The following is a 23,411-nucleotide window of genomic DNA, read 5'->3' as shown; positions in this document are numbered from 1 at the left end:
TTCTTTTTAGACCCTGTTTGGCAATAACAAGCTTACTACATTTGGAAGCAGCACAACCAGTACACCTTCATTTGGTACAACCAGTGGCGGGCTCTTTGGTAACAAACCAACCCTGACTTTAGGAACCAATACAAACACTTCTAATTTTGGTACATATAAAAAAGCAGGTTTGGCTCTCTTAAAGTTACACTGACCATACCACACATTATTCTTCTGATTCATATGATTGGAAATATTTAAAAATTCTCAGGTAAGCTGTGGCTTGATGTGAGGTACAAGAGGGAAAGATTTAAAGTCGTGAATATGGCTTAATGTAATTAGTAGGCATGTAAATTGCCTTTCATTTACTTTGAATTACCTCAGCAATAGCTGAGAAACCATAAAGGAAACACATTTGGTTAAGTAATCCATTGCATGAGGCCAGTTTCAAACACATGGGTGGTATACAGGAGAGATTTAGGTATTAATTTTTTTTTTAGTTGGTTTGTTGTGTTCTGTGTTTTTTTGGTAGAGACAGGGTCTTTATATCGTCTCAACCTCCCAAAGTGCCGAGATTACAGGTGTGAGCCCTTGCGCCTGGTGTGGTTATTCTTATTGAAAGTTGATATGTGCTACACATCGTGGTGAGCACCTGTAGTCCCAGCTATTATGGAGGTTAAGTCAGGAGGATCACTTAGGAGTTCAAGGCTCTCCAATGTGCTTTGATCACAGTTGTGAATTGCCACTGCATTCCAGCCTAGCACCATAGTGAAAGCAGGTCTCTAAAAAAATAATAAAACAAGAAAAATAATAGAAGAAAGTTGAAACCTTTCTGATTCAGGGAATTATTCAAAGTAGTTTCTTTTTGTCTGTTTCAAAAATTTTGAGTGCATGTTCATTGTATGCGTATTTGTTGTTAAAAATCTGGAAAATAAAAGATTGAACAATAATTTTAAAAATAACCTGTCTTAGAGATATGCTAGAAAAATTTAAACCAGTTTTATGGAACATGAAATTATTAATATTTTCCCTTCCCCTTCCCTCTTTTCATTTTTTGAGATGGAGTCTCGCTCTGTCACCTAGGCTGGAGTGCAGTGGCACAATCTCAGCTCACTGCAACCTCCGCCTCCTGGGTTCAAGCGATTCTCCTGCCTCAGTCTCTCGAGTAGCTGGGATTACAGGCATGCACCACTGGGCCCAGCTGATTTTTGTATTTGTAGTAGAGATGGGGTTTCACCGTCTTGGCCAGGCTGGTCTTGAATTCCTGAGCTCAAGTGATTTGCTTAGAGGTTTTTTTGGTTTGTGAATATAGTCACGTTCAGTGATACAAAAATAAAAGATGTAATCTTTATCTGAGTTTCTTCACCAACTTGTGTGCTGAATTTGAATTGTCTTTTTAATTTTAATTTGTAAAATTGAATTTTACAAGTTGATAAACTTGTCAGTTAGAATCTGAGGAAATGTGTGGTATAAACAGTGTACATTGGGATTTATTTCCCTCCTGTGGGTTTGAGGTAGTTCACAAGTATCTTGTTTTCTGCTGCTTGTTGGGCTGTAAGATCTCTTTTCATTAAATTTTTATTCAGAAAGAAAATATCTCAAAGTATATTTTCGGTTTTTTCATCAAGGAAAGTTGATAGTGCTTAACTAGGCAGCACTCCATTTTTGTGGCATAGCTATTAAAACAATTCAAGAAGAGGTTAAATGTCTAAGTCAAATATATTGCAGTTAAGTCAGGTTACTTGATTGGATTTTAAAATGACATGAAATTTGATTGTTTTTAAACTTTTATGTTCTTCAGCTTTTTCTTGACCTTTTTTATTGAGATAATAATCCAAATACTGGCATGACAATGTATGACATTCTTAGTGATACTATCATCTGTTCCAAAATACTCTTATCTTTTGGACTGGATTCCCTCTATGATTTCTTTGAGATGAATTCTTGCAACATTGCCCAGGTTGGAGTACCGTGGTGTGGTCTTGGCTCACTGCAACCTACACCTCCTGGGTTCAAGTGATCTTCCTGCCTCAGCCTCCCAAGTAATTGGGATTACAAGCGTGTTACGACCATGGCTGGCTAATTTTTTTCTTTTTTTCTTTTTTTTTTTTTTTTAGTAGAGAAGAGGTTTCACATGTTGGCAAGGCTAGTCTTAAACTCCTGACCTCAAGTGATCCAACCAACTCTGCCTCCCAGTATTGGGATTCCAGGCATGAGCCACTGTGCCTGGTGCTCCACAATTTTTAAATGACTTCCTATGTTTTACAAACAGGGTTTTCTGGCTAACAGTTGATTATTTTTTTCTCTTATAAGAGATTAATGACATTCATGAATTGTTTTGTTGATATTTATCTCCAGAAGGAATAATGAAACTTTGTGAACATATGTGAACAAAAGAACAGTAATGACAGCAGTACAGAATAGGATCTTTGTTTGAAACTTAGGGAATTTTTTTTTGTTTTGACATGGAGTCTCGCTGTGTTGCCTAGGCTGGAGTGCAGTGGTGTGATCTTGGCTCACTGCAGCCTCTTCCTCCTGGGTTCAAGCAATTATTCTGCTTTAGCCTCCTGAGTAGTTGGGATTCTGTGTGTGCACCACCACACCCGGCTAATTTTTGTATTTTTAGTACAGATGGGCTTTCTCCATGTTGGCCATGCGCATCTTGAACTCGTGACCTTTAGTGATATGCCCACCTTGGCCTCCCAAAGGGCTGGGATTACAGTTGTGAGCCACTGCACCCGGCTGATACCTGTGGATTTTAAAGGGAAATCATAGGACCTTGCCTAAATGGTGGATCATAGTGAAGGAGACTTCTCATGTACAGTCAGCCACATGTTGCTATCCATGCCAGGTCCATCTATTCAAAATAAAAGCTACTATAGAGAGTTTTGTAGGAAATTTTTTTCTTAGCAGGGACCTTTAGGTTCAGTTAAAGTATCTTCATTGATTATTTTATTTTTATTTTTTAAACATTCTCTGTTGCTGAGGCTGGAGTGCAATGGCACGATCTTGGCTCACTGCACCCTCAGTCTTTCAGGTTCAAGTGATTCTCCTGCCTCAACCGCCCACGTAGCTGGGATTGCAGGCATACTTCACCACACCTGGCTAATTTTGTATTTTTAGTACAGATGGGGTTTCACCATGTTGGTCAGGCTGGTCTTGAACTCCTGACCTTGGGTAATCTGCCTGCCTCGGCCTGCCAAAGTGCTGGGATTAAAGCCATGAGCCACCACACCTAGCCAGTTGTTTTATTTTTAGTGCAAGTTGGGGGGAATGAATTTTTCTTCTAAATAAACATGAAACATCCATGGAACACTTTGGGTCTTACAAAGGAAATGTTCCCAAAGCTTAAGCACATTCACTTTGCTTGGCTATTGTTATTATCCTGTATTGAATTGATACTTTTTAATTTTGTTTATTTATTTTTGTTTTTGAGACAGTCTTGCTCTGTTGCCCAGGCTGGAGTGCAATGGCTTGATCTAGGCTTACTGCAACCTCTGCCTCCCAGGTTCAAGCCATTCTCCCACCTCAGTCTCCTGAGTAGCTGGGATTACAGGCTGATTTTTTTTGGTATTTTTGTAGAGATGGGGTTTCACCATGTTGGCTAGGCTGATCTTGTACTCCTGACCTCAGGTGATGCTGCCTTGGCCTCCCAAAGTGTTGGGATTCCAGGCATGAGCCACCACGTCCAGCCTTTGAATTGATATATCAAGGCTGAAATATAATTAAGTAAATATGAAGACTTGTTTGCAGGTATGAAATTGTTATTTAAAAAGTTAAATTAACCTACAAGTTAGGAGTCCTAAATATTAACTGAAAGGTTCACAACTTAGAGTCAGACTGCTTTGTGTTAAAATCCCTTATAGAGGAAATTGAGAGTCATATTAAAAGTACAATCCACTCATTCTTTTGTCTTCCTAGGTTTTGGCACAAATACCAGTGGGAATAGTATTTTTGGAAGTAAACCAGCACCTGGTACTCTTGGAACTGGGCTTGGTGCAGGATTTGGAACAGGTAAGAAGCTGCTACCATGAGATGTAGACAGTGACACAACTTAACTTTCTAGTTGCTGGAACTTGAGAGATCTGTTTGATCATATTGCTGGAATTAAGAATTCTAGCTTTTCATTTTTACAATTGGATTTGTAAAACATTCCCAGCAGTTATGGCTTTAACAGCCTTAAAACGTTGGCACGTTTGTCTTAGAAGCTGTACGTTCCCTTTTCTACAAAATGTCCTCTAATGGTCCTGGTCTGTTTGGGATTTTTAGTATTTAATGTGAGAATTGTGATGAGGACATTAACTTTCAGTTTCCCCATGTTACTTTTGTAGCAGGGATTTAAGATCTTAAACTGTTTATCAAGTAAGCCCTAACAGAAGAGCAGAGCAATAAGAGCACATGCTGCTGAAATTAATAAATTATCCTTTGCAAGCTCTTTGCATACCTTTCATTTAGTTCCATTGTCATATAGACCAATGTCACCCCTTTTCCCTGATTCCTAGTGTTAACAACTATTTTTCAGGGTCTTTGAAGATACAGAGCTTTCTACCTGCCCAGCTGTTTTTAAACAGTTGGAGGGTGATGATGGTCTTAAAATATATAAGTGTTTTATCATGTACAGTTAAAACAAGGTTGTTTAATTGAACATACAGTTTTGCCTACTTTTTGTAATTCATTTGATTGCAGGCATGGTCATTTAGTTGCAGACCATTTCTGTAGTCTCTGCTTCCACTGTCCAGTTATCTATTTTGTTTTGTTTTGATTTTGTTTCTACCATCTGAGCATTCATCTGTCATATCCTTCTTTCTTTTTTTTTGAGATGGAGTCTCACTCTGTTGCCCAGGCTGGAATGCAATGGTGCAATCTTGTCGGCTCACTGCAATGTCCGCCTCTCGGGTTGAAGTGCTTCTCCTGCCTCAGCCTCTCAAGTAGCTGGGATTACAGGCATGCACCACCATGCCCACCTGGTTTTTGTATCTTTAGTAGAGACCAGGTTTCATCATATTGGTCAGGCTAGTTTCAGGTAGCTGGAATTACAGGCATGAGCCACTGCACCTAGCTATCATTTCCTTCTTAATGGAACCTAATTTTGTACTGCGAGGGGCGGGTGTGTGTGTGTGTGTGTGTGTGTGTGTGTGTGTGTGTGTGTAGACAGTCTTGCTGTGTGTATGTGAGTCTTGCCGTGTGTGTGTGCGTGCGTGCATGTGTATGTGTGTGTGTGTTGAGACGGTCTTGCTTTGTCCCCCAGGCTGGGGTGCAGTGATGTGATCTTGGCTCACAGCAGCCTCTACCTCCTGAGTTCAAGTGATTCCCCTGCCTCAGCCTCCCGATCTCGGCTCACAGCAGCCTCCACCTCTGGGTTCAAGCAAACCTCCTGCCTCAGCCTCCCAAGTAGCTGGGACTACAGGTGTGTGCCACCACACCCAGCTAATTTTTGCATTTTTAGTAGAGACAGGGTTTCACTATGTTGGCCAGCTGGTCTTGAATTTATGCCTTGTGATTCCCCCAACCTCGGCCTCCCAGAGTGCTGGGATTCCAGGAGTGATTCACCACGCCTGGCCTTTAATTATCTTTTTAAGATACAAAAAATGTTTTGTTTTTTTTTTGTTTCGAGTCAGGATCTTGTTCTTTTGCCCAGGCTGGAGTGCAATGCTGCAATCTTGGCTCATCATAGTCTCTGCCTCCCAGGTTCAAGCGATTCTCCTTTCTCAATCTCCCGAGTAGCTGGGATTACAGGCGCACATTACCACGCCCAGCTAATTTTGTGTGTTTAGTAGAGATGGGGTTTCTCCATATTGGTTACACTGGTCTTGAACTCCCGATCTCAAATGATCTGCCAAGATTGGCCTCTTAAAGTGTTGGGACTACAGGCGTGAGCCACTGCTCCTGGCCTAGGATTATATTTTTAAATGGAAACTATACCCTGTATGAGGTGCATTGTTAATGATAATATTAATGTAGTTGCCTGCAATCAGCATTTTAAGAAAATGAAGTAGAATTAAAAATCAGTAGGCTGGACCTAGTGGCTTATGCTAGTAATTGCAGCACTTTGGGAGGCCTAAGCAGGAGGATTGCTTGAGGTCAGGAGTTTAACATCCCATGCAACATAGTAAGACGCTATCAAAAAAAAAAAAGAAAAGAAAAAATAGGTGTGGATGGTGGCATGTGCCTATAGTCCTAGCTACTCAAGCAGCTCAGCGAGATGTGCTGTGCGAAGGTCGCTTGAGCCTGGGAGATAGATGCTGCCATGGATTATGATCGTACCACTGCACTCCAGCCTGGGCAACAGAGTGAGACTCTGTCTTTTAAAAAATCATTTTTAATATTAAGGTATAATATCATTTTATGAAACTTTGTTTTAGTTGTTTTTATGTGTTTTGAGTCTCAGTGCTTTTATAGCATGTGTTGTAGCAAAAATGTTTGAAAGTGCTGTCTTACATAGTGTTCTGTGACTTGTATTTTCATTTCACATATTACCATTTTTTTTTTGTTTTGATCAGTATCTACAGATCAATGTAATTTTTAAAAACAAGAGCTGGGTGAGGTGGCTTAACGCCTGTAATCCTAGCTCTTTGGGAAGCTGAGGTGGGCAAGTTGCCTGAGCCTGGGAGTTTAAGACCAGCCTGGGCAATATAGGGAGACCCTGTCTCTACTGAAAATGCAGAAAGTTAGCTGGGCGTGGTGGTGTGTGCCTGTAGTCCTAGCTATTCAGGAGGCTGAGGTTGGAGAATCACCTGAGCGTAGGAAGTCAAGCCACTGCACTCCAGACTGGGCAATGGGAATGAAACTCTTTTCCCCTAAAAAAACTAGTATTCCTTCATATATACATAATTTACACACATCATACATGTACCATTATTTATTTAACATTTCACCTATTGATGGACATTTGAGTTATTTGATGATGTTGGCAAAGCCTTCAGTGAAGATTTTTGTATAATTTTCCATGTGTTAGTGTTATTGTAGGATTGATACATCAGTGGTACAGCAAATTTGAATTGCAGTATTGGAAGATATGCATATTTCAGATTTTGGTTGCTTTTGCTAATTTGCCTTCCAAAAACAATGCCAGTTTGTGTTATTGCTCACATTGTATAAAATGCCCATTTTTCTACACCCTTTACATACTGTGTTGGGTTTTTTTGCCTTTACATACATGATAGTAGAAATTCGTAAATCCGATTTGCACTTCACTGATTACTGTCAAAGGTGAATACCTTTGTGTGTTTTTATTTGCCATTTGAGTCTTTCAGTTCTCTGTTCATAATATTGTATTATTGTTTCTTTTTTGTCCAGCATCTGCCACTAACTTGAGATCTTTATTTTTAAGGAAGCTTTGTGTATTGTGGATATGAACTTTCTTTTTTAATATTAACTCTTTTTGGTTATATAATAGATTTTTTTTAATGAAAAGTCCCCATTATGCCCCAGAAAGAATTTTATTTGAGCTTTTCAACTTATCAAACTTCTACCACATAAATTTCGCTAGAAATAAAAGCTCTAATTTTTTTTGTACAGTGTGATTCCTAAACATACGCAGATGATATGATCTGCAATCAAATAATGTTTTCTTCCAACCCTGTAGGAAAAAAATAGCTTTGGTACGGGTAAATTAAGGAAGGCTTTTCTTCTTTTTTACTTTTTTGAGATGAATTCTAGCTCATGTTGTCCAGGCTACAGTGCAATGGCACGATCTTAGCTCACTACAGCCTCTGCCCCCTGGTTTCAACTGATTGTCTGCCTCAGCTTCCCAGGTAGCTGGATTACAGGCATGTGTCACCACAGCCAGCTAATTTTGTATTTTCAGTAGAGACGGGGTTTCACTATGTTGATCAGGCTGGTCTCAAACTTCTGACCTCAGATGATCCCCCTGCATCAGCTTCCCAGAGTGCTGGGATTAGAGGTGTGAGCCACCGCACCTGGCCACAGTTTTGTTTTTTATTTTATTTTATTCCAAAATGGAGTCTTGCTCTGTCACTCACGCTGGAGTGCGGTGGTGTGATCTCGGCTCACTGCAATTTCTGCTTCCTGGGTTGAGGCAATTCTTCTGCCTCAGCCTCCTGAGTAGCTTCGATTGCAAGTGCACACCACGCCCAGCTAATTTTTGTATTTTCAGTAGAAATCGGATTTCACCGTGTTGGCCCAGCTAGTCTCAAACTCCTGACCTTGTGATCCTCCTGCTTCGCGTCCCAAAGTCCTGGGATTACAGGCGTGAGCCAACACCCCTGGCCAGAAGTTTTATTTTTATGTGATCAGCATTACTTTCTCTTTGGTTCCTGAGTCTTTTAGATTATTATTAGCAGTGTCTTCCCCCATATTCCAAGATTCTGTAACTCTTTTTCTGATGCTTTTCTTATTCCACAATAATGTAATATCCCATTTTATTTTAATATATTCTGTTTCCTTCTACAGTTCTCTCACAATGAACAAATTGCATTTGTGGTTGCTCTTGTATATTCCTTATACATGCCTGTCCTGTAAACTAAAAGATGAATACAATCAATTAAGAATTTTACACCCCTAACCTTAGCAGCAGCATATCATGTAGGAAAAGGAGAATTGTGAGTCACTAAGCATACATACTGTTGCAATTCTGATTATCACATCTGCTGAAGCAGGCTGTTGGCTTTGAAAGGAACATTTCATGAGATTTGCATATAAACACCCACATTCCTGAACTCTATTTCATGGTTTAATGAGTAGACTAGCACTGTAGCTTTGGGCTATATTTTTGGGAGGCATTAGCTAAGTGGGTGTTTCTCTGTAGCTTCTTATTTTCAGTGATGGAGATTCAAACTCAGGCCTCCTGTAACATGGGCCTTTGGGTATGTCCTGTAACTGGGCTTTTGGGTGCTTAATGATGAGTAGTTGATGTATAATACGTAAGATTTTTTTATATGCTTAGAATTAAGAAACCAATTTAGTATAAAAGGTTTTATATTGTCCCTTGTCATGTGATTTTTCTCTTGCCCCATGTGTTGAGGCTAAGAAACATTCATTAACTCATGGACATAACAATGTCTTGTTTTATAGTGATATTAACTATAATTAGCACTATCAAGTGCACACCATTGTCTTGGTTACTTAGTAATAATAGTAAATCTTGGTTCTACAGGTTTTCCTTGAAGTAGTGGGTACATGTAGTAAAGTTGATTGTAATATTAAGAGACGCATAGAAAAAATCAATCTGGTGCTAAAAGATGCCTCAGATAAATTTAAATTCTAGCATTTATTGGAATATCTCAAAAGGAAAACAATCATTTTCAATTTTTTCTTGATCTTCTTTGGAGTTTCTAAGGCCACTCTTACCATTTTGTCCCGCATATAGCTTCTTTATAACTGCTACAGCTAATCATAAATATAGCACATTTTTTCTATCTTGACAAATTACCAAAACTTTATTATGTCACACAACATCACACAGGATGTCTCTCAAATTGTGGAGTATTACTTCTTTCATTAAATATAAAAAACCATTTGTGCATAAAACAAGGCAGATCAGGATAAAATACCTATTTTTTTATTGATACATTGCAACAATCTGTAAAGTCATTTTATGATAATCCCTTTACAGACAATGTGAACCTCACAGTGCCTTTTTTTATTATTCTGTGGATTATTGAAAAACAGTACAGTGATTTTAGACTGATTCATGGGTCATCATCCAGGGATGCTGTAAGGGTGAGGGCAATACATATTCAGAGCAGAATTTTTCACCTGTTGTATATATTTGAGTTTCACCTAAGTTTTTGTTTGGAGGCAAGGAGGTATTAGCCTACCAGAAAATAAAAAATTCTGTAATTTGTGCTGTAAACTATTTCCTTTGAGGAAGTAATACAATTTTAGTATTTCTTAGAGCTTGCATCATAGTTTTGAACTTTAAAAGTATTATTCTGTGTCCCAAAGCTGTACTTTTTGAGTTAAAAATACTTTTATTGTTACATTGTTGTTTTATTTTTAATGAGATTGGACAGTCAGAGTAATTTCTGGTCAATAGTCATCCTTACTGACTTATTGTCTTGGTATATAAACTTTCTGTTCTTTTTTGATTGTGATTTCCAAGCAGTTCCCATACAGTACTTTTAACCTGCAAGTATTATATCTCTGAAGTGATTTTACTGGTAAACGATATTTGTTTCAAGATGCAGTTGATATGTTAAAAAGAATTTCAGAAGCCCTGCATGGTGATGCATGCCTGTAGTCCCAGCTAAGGTGGGAGGATTACTTGCATCCAGGACTTAGCCTGGGCAACATAATGAGACCCTGTCTCTCTCTCTTTTTTTTCTTTTTTTTTTTTTGGAGACAGAGTCTTGCTTTGTCGCCAGGTGCCAGGCTGGAGTGCAGTGGCGCAATCTTGGCTCACTGCAAACTCCTCCTCCTGGGTTCAGGCAGTTCTCCTGCCTCAGCCTCCTGAGTAGCTGGGACTACAGGCACTCACCACCATGCCCAGCTAATTTTTGTATTTTTAGTAGAGACGGGGTTTCACCATGTTGGCCAGGATGATCTCGATCTTTTGACCTTGTGATCCACCCACCTTGGCCTCCCAAAGTGCTGGGATTACAGGCTTGAGCCACCGTGCCCAGCCTTCTCTCTTTTTTTTTTAAAAGGAAATTGCCAGTAATTTGGGGGAAATATGGTGGGAAATGGAATAGAATTTTAACTTGTATTTACCATATTCTCCCACATTTTACATTTCTAAAATCACTGCTAACAACAAGGTCCCTAAGCCAAATTCAGCTATAGAAGTTTCTGCAATGGATTTCTTCCTGGTGAAACAAGTTCTTAGTCCAACCACTCTGACTCATACTGAAATTTGAGTCTGTTTAGTAACCTCACCAGAAGACGTGGAGCTTTTTGTAAAACAAGTTTGTCTAGATAAAGTAGTTTTCATGAGATGGTATAATTGAAACTATTGTGTTAGTGAAAGAAGATATGTTGGATTTAGTTTTCTATAGTTTAGCCTGTATGTCAGTCAGAAAGATGACATGATTGTGTTAGTTGAGTATTTTGATTTGCGAATATTGAATTTTAAAAATAATTAATTTAAAAAAATTGTTTGGAAATTGTTTTACTACAGAGTAGCAGCTAAGAGCTCTGGTTGTCAAATACACCTACGTTTGAATCCCATTTCTATCATTTGTAACATTGTGATATCATGTCATGCTAATTACTAAAGTCTAAATTTTCTCCTCTGTTAAATGGGAATAATAGTTTCTACATCAGGTATAATAGCTACTTTTGATGAGCTTATAATATGCTCCTGTCTCTTCTAAATGCTTTATATTTTATTTTAATCATAGGATAAATATCTAAGCAGTATATTACATCAGTTATAGCTGAGGAAACTGAAGGACATAGAGATTTAAGTGTTTTACCTATGATGTGTATAATGTACTGAGCCCAGTGCTTGACCTGTAGTGGTACTTACCATATTCACCCTTTGTTGAAATGAGTGGTCATTATGAAGTTTCCAAATGTATTACATTTTTAAGTAACTGACCTCTGGCACAACATTGAAAGGATCCTCTTTGGTGCTTTTTCTTTCCTCTTGTCTCCATAGCTCTTGGTGCTGGACAGGCATCTTTGTTTGGGAACAGCCAACCTAAAATTGGAGGGCCTCTTGGTACGGGAGCCTTTGGGGCCCCTGGATTTAATACTACGACAGCCACTTTGGGCTTTGGAGCCCCCCAGGTCCCAGTAGGTAAGTGTCAGTCACTTTAGAAGGCTTTACTTAATTATTTGCTAATACTTGCTGACCTGATTTTTCATCCCACCCATTCCATTCCTGCCAAGGCATTGCATACATGTATGTCATTAAACAGTTTTGTAGTAAAGAGGGCTTATTAAGAGATCCTGACCTACTCTAGTTTCCCTGCTCCTAGGCCTTCTCTCTCAAACCACTTTTGTTACTGTTTTTAATTCATCTGATATATAATGTCGTTCATATTGTTAAATAATGTGCTTATATTACTGTGTTTTGGTTTATTAAATCTAAGTAAATTTAACCTGTTATGGTAGATAAGAATTGAGCTCAGACTTCTTCCAATATAATTATGTTTACTAAATATACTGTATTTACTAAATTCAGTTTATCTATTGAAGTGTTTTTCATACTTCATTCATTTGAATATTCCTTCCCAATTTTGGCAATGTCCACCTACCACTTTTTTTATTATTTATTTTGAACCTAAGGAAATTAACTTTTTAATTTATATGGCTTTTTAAAGAAAATTATGTTTCACGGGAAGTGAAAAACTGATTATCACCTGGCATAAATAGTGTAACTGAGATAAATAGAATAGATAGATAGATAATATTTCTGTATCACTAAATTCATCTCCCGTACTATGGTGATACATGTGTCACGTTTTGAGAAACCTTTGCAAATTTAAGCTACATGATTACATATTTTTCTTATTCTGTCAAACTAGGTGATAGTGTTTCTTGAGTCTTCTTTGTCAAATGAGGATATTATTACCCTTTCCTATGCTTCTAACACCCTTATTTCTTTTCCCATCTTTTTTCTCTTTTTGGAGAGTTTTGATCTGTTCCCCAGGCTAGAGTGCTGCTTACTGCAGCCTCCCCTGCCACTCGGGTTTAAGCAATTCTAATGCCTCAGCCTCCCAAGTAGGTGGAATTAAAGGCACCTGCCACTACACCCATTGAATTTTTGTAATTTTAGTAGATATGGGGTTTTGCCATGTTGGCCTGTCTGTCCTTGAACTCCTGACTTCAGGTGATCCATCCACCTCAGCCTCCCAAATGTTGGGATTACAGGTATGAGCCACTGTGCCCAGTCAGTTCTCATCTTTCTTCCTTTCCTTTTCTGTTTCCTTTTTCCTTTTACTTTTGTCCCCTACCCCCTCTCCCCTCCCCCTCCCTTCTCTCCCCTCCCCCCTCCATACTCCCTCCTCCCTTCCCCTTCTCTCCCTTCCTTCAGACTGGAGTGTAATGGTGTGATCTCAATGTCAGCTCACTGCAGCCTTCACCTCCCAGGTTCAAGTAATTCTCATTTCTTAGCTTCCTGAGTAGCTGGGATTACAGGCCCATGTCACTGTGCCTGGCTAATTTTTGTACTTTTAGTATAGATAAGGTTTCACCATATTGGCCAGGCTGGTCTCGAACTCCTGACCTCAAGCAAATCCTCCGCCTTGACCTCCCAAAGTGCTGGGATTACAGGCATGAACCACTGCACTTGGGATTTCCATTAATTCTTTCTTCTTTCTGTTTTCAATTCTACTTCAAACCTGGTATTCCCAAGTCCCTAGACTTCTGGAATTCTCCAAGGTAGATATGCTTCATTTGATCATACTAGTTGACCCTTGAACAACATGGGTGTTACGGGTGCTGACCCCCACACAGTAGAAAATTTGCAAATACTCTTTGATTCCTGAGCTTTATTGATGACACAGTTAATACACATTATGTATATTATATGTAGAACCTATATTCTTGCTATAAATTAAGCTGAAAAAAAGAAAATGTTATTAAGAAAATCATGAGGCTGTCTGGGTACCGGGGCTCACACTGGTAATCCCAGCGCTTTGGGAGGCCTAGGTGTGCAGATCACCTGAGGTCGGGAGTTCGAGACCAGCCTGACCAACAAGGAGAAACCCTCTCTACTAAAAATACAAAATTCGTTGGGTGTGGTGGTGCATGCCTGTAATCTCAACTACTCGGGAGGCTGAGGCAGGAGAATCGCTTGAACCCAGGAGATGGGACTTGCGGTAAGCCGAGATTGAGTTGTTGCACTCAACCTAGGCAACAAGAACAAAACTCCGTCTTAAAAAGAAAAAGGAAAGAACATCATGAGGAGGTTGAAGGGGTTGGTCTTGCTCTCTCGGGTGGCAGAGGAAGAAATTCACACATCAGTGGATCCACACAGTTTAAACTTGTGTTCAAGGGTCAGCTATAATTGCTGTTGAGTGTACTCTAAGCTGTTGTTTCCTCTATCCTGCTTCATCACTCCTCTGTTCACATCTTTCCCCTAGAAATTTGTCATATTTTCTTGTCTATTTACCACCTTCCCATTCTTTGTCATCGTGGGTTATATAGATAAATTTTAATGGTTTTTTAGCCATAGATTTTAATAAGGTCTTTGGAGGGGGGAGTGAATTAGAATTTTTATTGATCTCTGTGTGAACTTTATACTCAGCTTTATAGGCCAGGCAGGTGGCTAACACTTGTAATCCCAGCACTTTGGTAGGCCTAGGTGGGCAAATCACCTGAGGACAGGAGTTTGACCAGCCTTGCCAACAAAAAATACAAAAAATAGCTGGACATAGTGGCAGGTACCTGTAATCCCAGGTGAGGCAGTAGAATTGCTTGACCCAGGGAGGTGGAGGTTACAGTGAGTTGAGATCGAGCCACTGTACTTTAGCCTGAGCCACAGAGTGTGACTCTGTCTCAAAAAAAAAAAAAAAAAAGGTGTTTTTCCATTTTTATTAACTTGGTTTTAGTAGAAGGAGGTAGCATAAATTACCATAATGTGCCATTTTTACTTATATAGACTGCTTTTTAATAATCCATCTCTTTCTCCAAAGCAAATTAACAGTTCCTGACACAAGAATTTAGTTAATATTAAAGTTGCTTGCCTTAACGTTACTGCTCATTTAAAGGTAATTGTATTTACTAGAATGTACATCTTTGTATTATAGAATCTTAGTTGAAGGTACTTTAGAACTATGTGAGTCGACCTTGTCTTTAAAAACCTCAGTTACGGTGGCTTCCTTACAGGCAGCACTGTAAGGAAGTGCTGTCCTGATTGTTTACAAACCAAATCTGCCTCCATAGAATTTCCACCCAGTGTTCCTACTTTTATCTCATAAAGCTAAGCAAAACCAATTTTTTTTTTTTTTAAGAGGAGTCTCATTTTGTCACTCAAGCTGGAGTTCAGTGGCACAATCTTGGCTCACTGCAGCCTCCACCCCAGGTGATTCTCCTGCCTCAGTCTCCCAAGTAACTGGGACTACAGATGTGTGCCACCATGTCTGGCTAATTATCATATTTCTAGTAGAGATGGGGGTTTACCATGTTGGCCAGGCTGGTCTTGAACTCCTGACCTGAAGTAAAGTGATATGCCTGATTTAGCCTTTCAAAGTGCTGAGATTACAGGTGTGTGTCACCATGCCTCACACTAGTATAATTTATTTGTGGTAGCCCACTGGCTTTCTTCTGGATAAAGTATCATTAGATTCTTCTGTTTCATCAGCAGACTTAGTGTTTATACTTTTCCCTATCTCTTTAATCATTTGGTCATGATTCAGTTCTTGGAATTTTTTCTTGTGAAATTTTCTTGGGAATTTAGTTCTTTGGAAAGTTTTCAAATTATTTTGACCAAGATTAAATGTAATACCAGTAGTTGCTTAACTAGTACTTGCTTGTTTTCTTGTTTTTACTAACCTATCAAGATACTCTTTTATCTTTGTCTTTAAATACTACATTTAACACAAAATTTATATTTATTCATACAAAAATAAAATTATGCTCATACACTTTCTTAATTGTGTTTGGATTTGTTACAGTAAGTTTTTGGTTTTTTTGAGCATGCCCAGGTAGAGTGATGGGATCAACTAATACAGGTCAGTTTTTTAAATGAGTAATTGCCTGTCCAGTAACAAAATGACCAGTAAAGTTTGGAATTCTAAAATTTTTCTTGAATCTTCTTTCTTGCATAGTCCTCAAAATAATAGTATGCTGTTAATCTGTAGTACTGTGTACCAAAAAAAAAAAATCTGTAGTACTGGGTGATTTTGTATATTTTTTGCTCTTATATTGGATTTAGGACCTTTCTGAATGTAGATGATATACTATATGGTCTTTAAATTGATAATCTCTTGGTTTGAAATCCTGAGCAAATATCAACATCAGTATATGATGTTTTAGGGTTTATTGAATACATCAGTTTTAAGAAACCTTTGACTAAGGTAGCTCTACTTCTTTTTCAATTATTTAGCTATAGCAGCCTGTTCTGTTTTTTTTGTTATTACTGTTTTTGTTCTCCATACCACCTGTCCCCCTCTCCCCACACACACAACATTGTAAGAATTTTCAGAATGTTTTATGTCACTCCTTTATTGTGGATTATTGTATTATATTTTGGCAGTAACTTTATTTGCAAATGTTTATAAGGGGAAAAGGTAGTATTTTTGTAAAATGACTTTAGTGTGATTTGAGTTTTGATCAGTATTTTTGGAAAGAGATTTTATCTTGCAAAGATTTTCTTCATCAGTCAGGGTATACTGTAGTGGTTTTGCTTTTTTCTTATTTCTTACTTGGTATAATGAAAGATGGCGAAAAGTTTTCATTGTTGCTTATGTCTGTTCCCTAAATTCTCTGCAATTGATAACAAATATTTTTACACTTTGAGAGAAAATTAGACTGACTTGAGTTTGTTTTTTTCTTTATATTATTTGAATGTTAAATGTAAATAATAAATTTATAAGGATAACTTAACCATTTTCTTCAGGAAGACACCTGTGTTTGGGGAAAAAAGAAAAACCACCACATTTTTGTTTGTATGCTGCCTTCCTCTGTAGCCTTAGTGTACACATATTTTTATTCTGGAAATTTCATTTAATGAATCAAAAGTAATTTCATACTTCCACAATGAAACAAATTATTATTATTATTTTGTTTTGTTTTGAGATAGAGTCTTGCTCTGTTGCCCAGGCTGGGGTGCAGTGGCATGATATTGGCTCACTGCAACCTCTGCCTCCCGGGTTCAAGCGATTCTTCTGCCTCAGCCTCCCGAGTACCTGGGACTGCAGGTGTGCACCTCCACGCCCAGCTATTTTTTTTGTATTTTTAATAGAGACAGCATTTTGCTATGTTACCCAAGCTAGTCTCTAACACCTGAGCATAAGCAATTTGCCTGCCTCAACCTTCTAAAGTGCTAGGATCGCAGGCATGAGCCATTGTGGCCAGCCTATAATTTTTAATAACTACATAATCAACTATGTTGATATGTCATATTTTTACAGGTTTTTTCTTTTCTTTTTTTTTTTTTTTTTTTTTTTTTTTTTTTTTTTTTTGAGACAGAATCTCGCTCTTTTACTCAGGCTGGAGTATAGTGACGTGATCTTGGCTCACTATGACCTCCACCTCCTGGGTTCCAGCCATTCTTCCACCTTAGCCTTCCAAGTAGCTGGGATTATAGGTATGTTCTTACACGCCCAGCTAATTTTTTTGTAGTTTTAGTAAAGGTGGGATTTTACCATGTTGGCCAGGCTGGTTTTGAACTCCTGACCTCAAGTGATCCACTTGCCATGGCCTCCCAAAGTGCGGGGATTACAGGCATGAGCCACCACACCTGGCCTACAACTGTTAACTTAATATTGGACACGTAGGTTGTTTCCGTATCTTGACTATTGTATATAATGTGTAGTGAACACTTAGGAATATTTTTTCATTTTCTTTTTAGTTTAATTAAGTCTTTCAGTTAAATTTTCATGATTAAAATTATTAGGTTAAAAAATATAGGTCAATCGTGGTGGCTTACTCCTATAATCTCAGCAGTTTGGGAGGCCAAGGTGGGCAGATAGCTCAGGCTGAGGAGTTCACGACCCTGGGCAACATGGCTAAACCTCATCTCTACAAAAAAAAACACACAAGTTAGCATTTGCAAGTGTAGTAGCTCGCCCTTGTAATCCCAGCTACTTAGGAGGCTGAGGTTGGAGGATCACTTGAACCTGGAGGCAGAGGTTGCAGCAAGCCAAGATTGTGCAGCTATACTCCAGCCTTGGTGTGTGTGTGTGTGTGTGTGTGTGTGTGTGTGTGTGTGTGTAAATGTGTATATATACATGCATATATGTATGTGTATATGTATATTTACACACACACACACACACAGAGTACTTGCCCTGTATTCTGTCATCTTATTTCCTTTAGACAAATTAAATCAGTCTATAATATTTTCAGAAGTCAAAGACTGGCTTTTATGCAGCTATTGCAGTGATAGGTATGCATAAAGTATTTGATCAGTGTTGTTTAAATTTGCCTTTGATTAGTAGTAACAGTGAACACTGTGTAAATGAATTTATATGGGTATTGTCTCTTACAAAATGCCACTTCCTAAGTTTGACCTATTAGCTTATTTGATTCTTGATTTTCTTCACAGTTTGCTGTACACACACCCTGCCTCAATGATACTATTGATAGGAACATTTTGAAGAACACTTCTTAAAAAGGAATACTGAGCTCTGTGCTATAAATACATCGTATCCTTGCATTTATATATATTTTTTTCTTCTCTTTTTTTAAAAAAAGCTTTGACAGATCCAAATGCTTCTGCTGCCCAGCAGGCTGTTCTCCAGCAGCACATCAACAGTCTAACATACTCACCTTTTGGAGACTCTCCTCTCTTCCGAAATCCCATGTCAGACCCTAAGAAGAAGGAAGAGGTAAATTTAAGGATACTTCTCTAAAATATCATATTAGAGAAAGAGAAATTGAATGTGCAGAATATATTTTTGTTTTGTCTGTATATGTTAAGGGATTAAGTAAATCTAGGTGTAATTCATTTTTGAAGACATTATTTCACTAAGCCAAGGGGTAAATTATTTTTGCTGTATCTGGAAGGTGTTGTGACAGTGAAATGAGCACTAGACTGAAGATGAAGGCTGAGGGCTTTCAACAGCCCTGAAAATAAGGCAGATATTAATATTCTTGTTTTTAATCTAAAAAATTTCTTTTTAAGTTTTTTTTATTTCTTTTTTTGAGACGAGGTCATGCTAGTATCGAACTCCTGGAAGCGATCCTCCCGCCTTGGCCTCCCAAAGAGCTGGGATTACAGGTGGAAGCCACTAAAAGAAAAAAAATACAAAATTAGCTGGGCATGGTGACTCATGCCTGTAATCCCAGCTACTCGGGAGGCTGAAGCAGGAGAATAGCTTGAACATGGTTGCTGGAGATTGCAGTGAGCTGAGATTTCACCACTGTATTCTAGACGGGGCAACAAGAGCGAAACTGTCTCAACAACAAAAAGAAAACAGAAGTGAAAGGAGCCAGACACAGAGAGTCACATGATTTCATTTATATGACATATCCAGGCAAATTCGTAGAGGAAAAAAAGCAAATTCATAGTTGCAGAGGGAAGAAATTGAGAGGAACTGAGTTTCTTTTTGAAATAATCGAACTTTTTAGGAATTAGATAGTGGTGGTGGTTGCACAACCTTGTAAATATACTAAAAACTATTGAAGTAAATGAATTAAAATGGTGAATTCTATGTCATGTGAGTTTTATCTTAATATAAAATTTATAATATAGTGAAAAGATCATAGATGATTGGATGAATTTGATAAGGCTTAGTTTTCAGAAGAGGAACATTATAATTTTTTGTATCGTTATGTAGGTATTGGCAAGTCTAGGTCAAGTATTCCAACCAAAAACTGAATCCTGAAAGATCACAACAAACTGGGAATAACAGAGATTCATTGTTACTAAAGTGTAAACTGGGAAGAGAAGAATTGTGACAGGCTTGATATGCTAGACATTTTTATTTGAAGTGGTTATATAATTTCATTTATGTTTTTAGGAAAAAGCAAATGTAGAACATCCTCAGGATGCTGTAGAATGTTATAGAGGTGCCCTCTGAAGCACCCTGAAATTTAGTTGCGTGTCGTCCACTAACTTGTAGTTCCTTAGTAATCAGGGGAAGTAACTTTATTCCTAGTTCCCAGAGTTTGACTTATGGTAAGTATTAATATTTACTAAAAGGCAGATAAATGTAAGCTAATATCTGTCCTTTTTTTTCCCAGAGCAATTTGGATTGCATAGAAGTTGAATATTAATTCATGGCAGAGTCTCAGTGTTTCTTGAAATATAAGATTTTTGGTTTAATTTAAAATGTCTGTGGCTTAGGATTTTTTTGGTAACATGTTTTCATCAAATGAACATAAACACTTTTTCAAAGCAGAATGATTGCAAGCTAAACTCTCTTTCATAGGATGAAGAAAATGAACAAGATATATTAATATGTTGTGTTAGTTCATTTTAATTTATAAAACTTTTTTTCAGATCTATTATCTTTGTTTTTTTTGGAGACAGAGTCTCACTCTCTCACCCAGGCTGGAGTGTGGTGGTGAGATCTCTGCTCACTGCAACCTCCATCTCCTGGGTTCAAGCCATTCCCATGCCTCAGCCTCCCTAGTAACTGGGATTACAGGTGCACACCACCATTGTCCGGCTAACAGATTCATTATCTTAATTACATTTTAAAAGATGTCAGTCTAAATGGGGGCTGGAAAAATGAGTAAAAATCAGGTTTAGAACGATCAAGACAGTTCTGTTAGTATTCACACATACTTACATATAGAGCACCCCAAATCCAAAAATTGAAATCCAAAATGCTCCAAAATCCAAAACTTTGAGCACTGATGTGCCATTCAAAGGAAATGCTCTTTGGGACATATTGAATTTTGGATTTTCACATTTGAGGTACTCAACTGGCAAGTATAATGCAAATATTTCAAAATAGAAAAAAATACTTCTGGTCCCAAGCATTTTGGATCAGAAATGCTCAACATGTACAAAGTTAGGTATTAACATCCTTGTTTTATAGGAGCAGAGACTTGAACATATATCTAGCAGGGAGGATTGAAATCTGAACTTGTGATTTTTAAGGCCAGTGCCATACATTTAAAGTGATCTGAAATATTCCTTGATGCTTTTATTTTTCAGAGATTGAAACCAACAAATCCAGCAGCCCAGAAGGCTCTTACTACACCTACTCATTATAAACTGACACCCCGCCCTGCCACTAGAGTCCGGCCAAAGGCTTTACAAACGACAGGCACAGCCAAGTCACATCTCTTTGATGGGCTAGATGACGATGAACCATCCCTAGCTAATGGAGCATTCATGCCCAAGTGAGTTTATTTTTGTTAACAGGAATTAAGTATGAAATACTAACATAAATTCAATATGAAATAACATACAATTATTTATTTAAATATATTACAGATGTAATAATAGTCCGCTTTTTTGTTTGTTTCTAAGGCAGTCTTACTCTGTCTCCCAGGCCCAGGCTGAGGTACAATGGCTTGATCTTGGCTCACTCCAGCCTCTGCCTCCCAGGTTCAAGTGATTCTCCTGCTTCAGCCTACTGAGTAGCTGGGATTACAGGTGTGTGCTACCACGCCTGGCTTATTTTGTACTTTTAGTAGAAGTGGGGTTTCACCATGTTGGCCAGGCTGGTCTTGAATCCCTGACCTCAAGTGATCTGCCAGCTGGCCTTCCAAAGTGCTGGGATTACAGGTGTGAGCCACTACACCTGGCCAGTCCACTTTTTTTTTTTTTTTTTTTTTGGAGACAGAGTCTTGCTCTGTTGGCGTGCAGTGGCATAATCTCTGTTCACTGCAAACTCCACCTCCTGGGTTCAAACAATTCTCCTGCCTCAGCCTCCCAAGTAGCTGGGACTAAAGGTGCGTACCACCACGGCCAGCTAATCTTTTGTATTTTTAATAGAGATGGGGTTTTACCATGTTAGCCAGGATGATCTAGATCTCCTGATATCTGTGATCCACCACCTTGGCCTCCCAGAGTGCTGAGGTTATAGGCGTGAGCCACCGTGCCTGGCCCACTTACTTTGTTGTTATTGTTGTTGAGACGGAGTCTAACTCTGTCACCCAGGCTGCAGTGTGCAATGGCAAGATCTCGGGCTCACTCCAACCTCCGCCTCCAGGGTTCAAGTGATTCTCATGCCTCAGCCTCCCGAGAAGCTGGAATTATAGGTGCCCGCCACCACATTCAGCTAATTTTTATATTTTTAATAGAGATGGGATTTCACCATGTCGACCAGGCTGATCTTGAATTCCTAACCTTGTGATCTGCCTGCTTGGGCCTCCCAGAGTGCTGGAATTACAGGCATGCGCTACTGTGTCCGGCCACACTTTTTTATAATTTAAAAAATGCATAATATCACAGAGAAGAAGAAAAGTGACCTGATCACTCCCAGGGATAACTCATAGTTAGCATAAAAATATTTTGAAAAATATGCCTCTTATTGTACATATGCGTAATTTTGTTTTGGTTTTGAATAGTTGTTGTTTTTAAAAGTTCGCGTCTCACTGTCACTCAAGCTGGAATGCAGTGGCGCAATCACTGCTCACTGTAGCCTTGACCTCTGCAGCTCAAGTGATCCTTCCACCTCAGCCTCCTGAGTAGCTAGAACTATAGGCTTGTGCCACCATGCCCAGCTAATTTTTGTATTTTTTGTAGAGATGGGATTTCCCTTTGTTGCTCAGTCTGGTGTTGAACTCCTGGGCTCAAGTAATTCAACTGTCTCAGCCTACCAAAAGTGTTGGAAATTAGAGGCATGAGCTACCACATTTGACTGTGTTGTTTACTTAAGAGACAGGGTCTCTCTCTCATGCCCAGGCTGAAGTGAAGTGGCGTGATCAGGGTTTGCTGTGATCTTGAGCTCCTGGGCTCCAGCAGCCCTCCCACAAGAGCCTCCCAAGTAGCTAGGACTATAGGTATGTGCCACCATGCCTGGCTACTTAAAAAAATTTTTTTTGTAGAGTTGGTGTCTTGTTATGTTGCCCAGGCTGCTCTCAAACTGGCATCAAGTGATCCTCCCACCTTGGCCTCCCAGAGTGCTGGGATTACAGGTGTGAGCCACTGTGCTTAGCCTACTTTTTTTTTTTTTTCTTACAACTCAAAATAGTCAAATAGATTAAGAAGATTCTGTTTATTTTGTTTTGTTTTGTTTTTTTGAGACGGAGTTTCATTCTTGTAGCTCAGGCTGGAGTGCAGTGACGTGATCTGCAACTTCCGACTTCCAGGTTCAAGTGATTCACCTGCCTCAGCCTCCCAGGTAGCTGGGATTACAGGCATGCATCACCATACCTGGCTAATTTTTTTTTGTATTTTTAGTAGAAATGAAGTTTTTCCATATTGGTCAGGTTGGTCTCAAACTCCTGACCTCAGGTGATCTGCCTACCTCAGCCTCCCAAATTACAGGTGTGAGCTACCACGCCCAGCCTATTTTTTAAAAATACATTATAATTTTATACAAAATAGAACCAATAATAAAATAATTACACAGAAAAGAAAATACAGGAAAGTATGTGGAAAAGTTATTAATAAGCATAGAACACTACACTTAAATGATGTTTTAGAGCAAATAAAATCCAGAGCGTTGATATATGCATGAAACAAAAACCTGAGAAAAATTAAACACAAAACTGTTAACATTGTTTAACATCAGGAGAGGGAATGTTACCGCGTTTCATTTCTTGGTTGTTTATTTTTCTAGATATGTGTCTTGATAGCTAGACACACAAACACACAGGCTTTTTAACAAGTACTTTTCTAGTTGGAAGAGAAGAGGTGGTGGTTTTGGGGGGAATCTTTTTTAAGTGTTGGAGAATAAACAAATTTTATCACTCCTAATTCTCTATGAATGTTAATAAGTTAAAAACATCACATG

General features: G+C 38.6%; 1 protein-coding gene across 7 annotated transcripts in view; it reads left to right on the top strand.

The window, feature by feature from the left end:
* Nucleotides 1-23,411, top strand: part of NUP98 (nucleoporin 98 and 96 precursor) — a 114,346-nt gene that overhangs the window by 31,985 nt on the left and 58,950 nt on the right. For 2 of the 7 annotated variants that reach the window (XM_009007506.5, XM_035265568.3), the window contains exons 10-14: nucleotides 11-98; nucleotides 3,901-3,993; nucleotides 11,540-11,680; nucleotides 18,247-18,380; nucleotides 20,660-20,847. In XM_009007506.5, coding sequence (XP_009005754.1) covers nucleotides 11-98; nucleotides 3,901-3,993; nucleotides 11,540-11,680; nucleotides 18,247-18,380; nucleotides 20,660-20,847 — 644 coding nt within the window. Of the gene's footprint in view, nucleotides 1-10; nucleotides 150-3,900; nucleotides 3,994-11,539; nucleotides 11,681-18,246; nucleotides 18,381-20,659; nucleotides 20,848-23,411 lie in introns of all 7 variants that reach the window. The other 5 variants (XM_009007507.5, XM_009007505.5, XM_078340341.1 and 2 more) reach the window with 5 other exon arrangements.

This window comes from Callithrix jacchus, chromosome 10 (genome assembly GCF_049354715.1).
Source record: "Callithrix jacchus isolate 240 chromosome 10, calJac240_pri, whole genome shotgun sequence".
NCBI classification, from domain to species: Eukaryota; Metazoa; Chordata; class Mammalia; order Primates; family Cebidae; genus Callithrix; species Callithrix jacchus.
The sequence above is the reverse complement of the archived record's forward strand: the minus strand, read 5'-3'. Positions and strand labels throughout refer to the sequence as shown.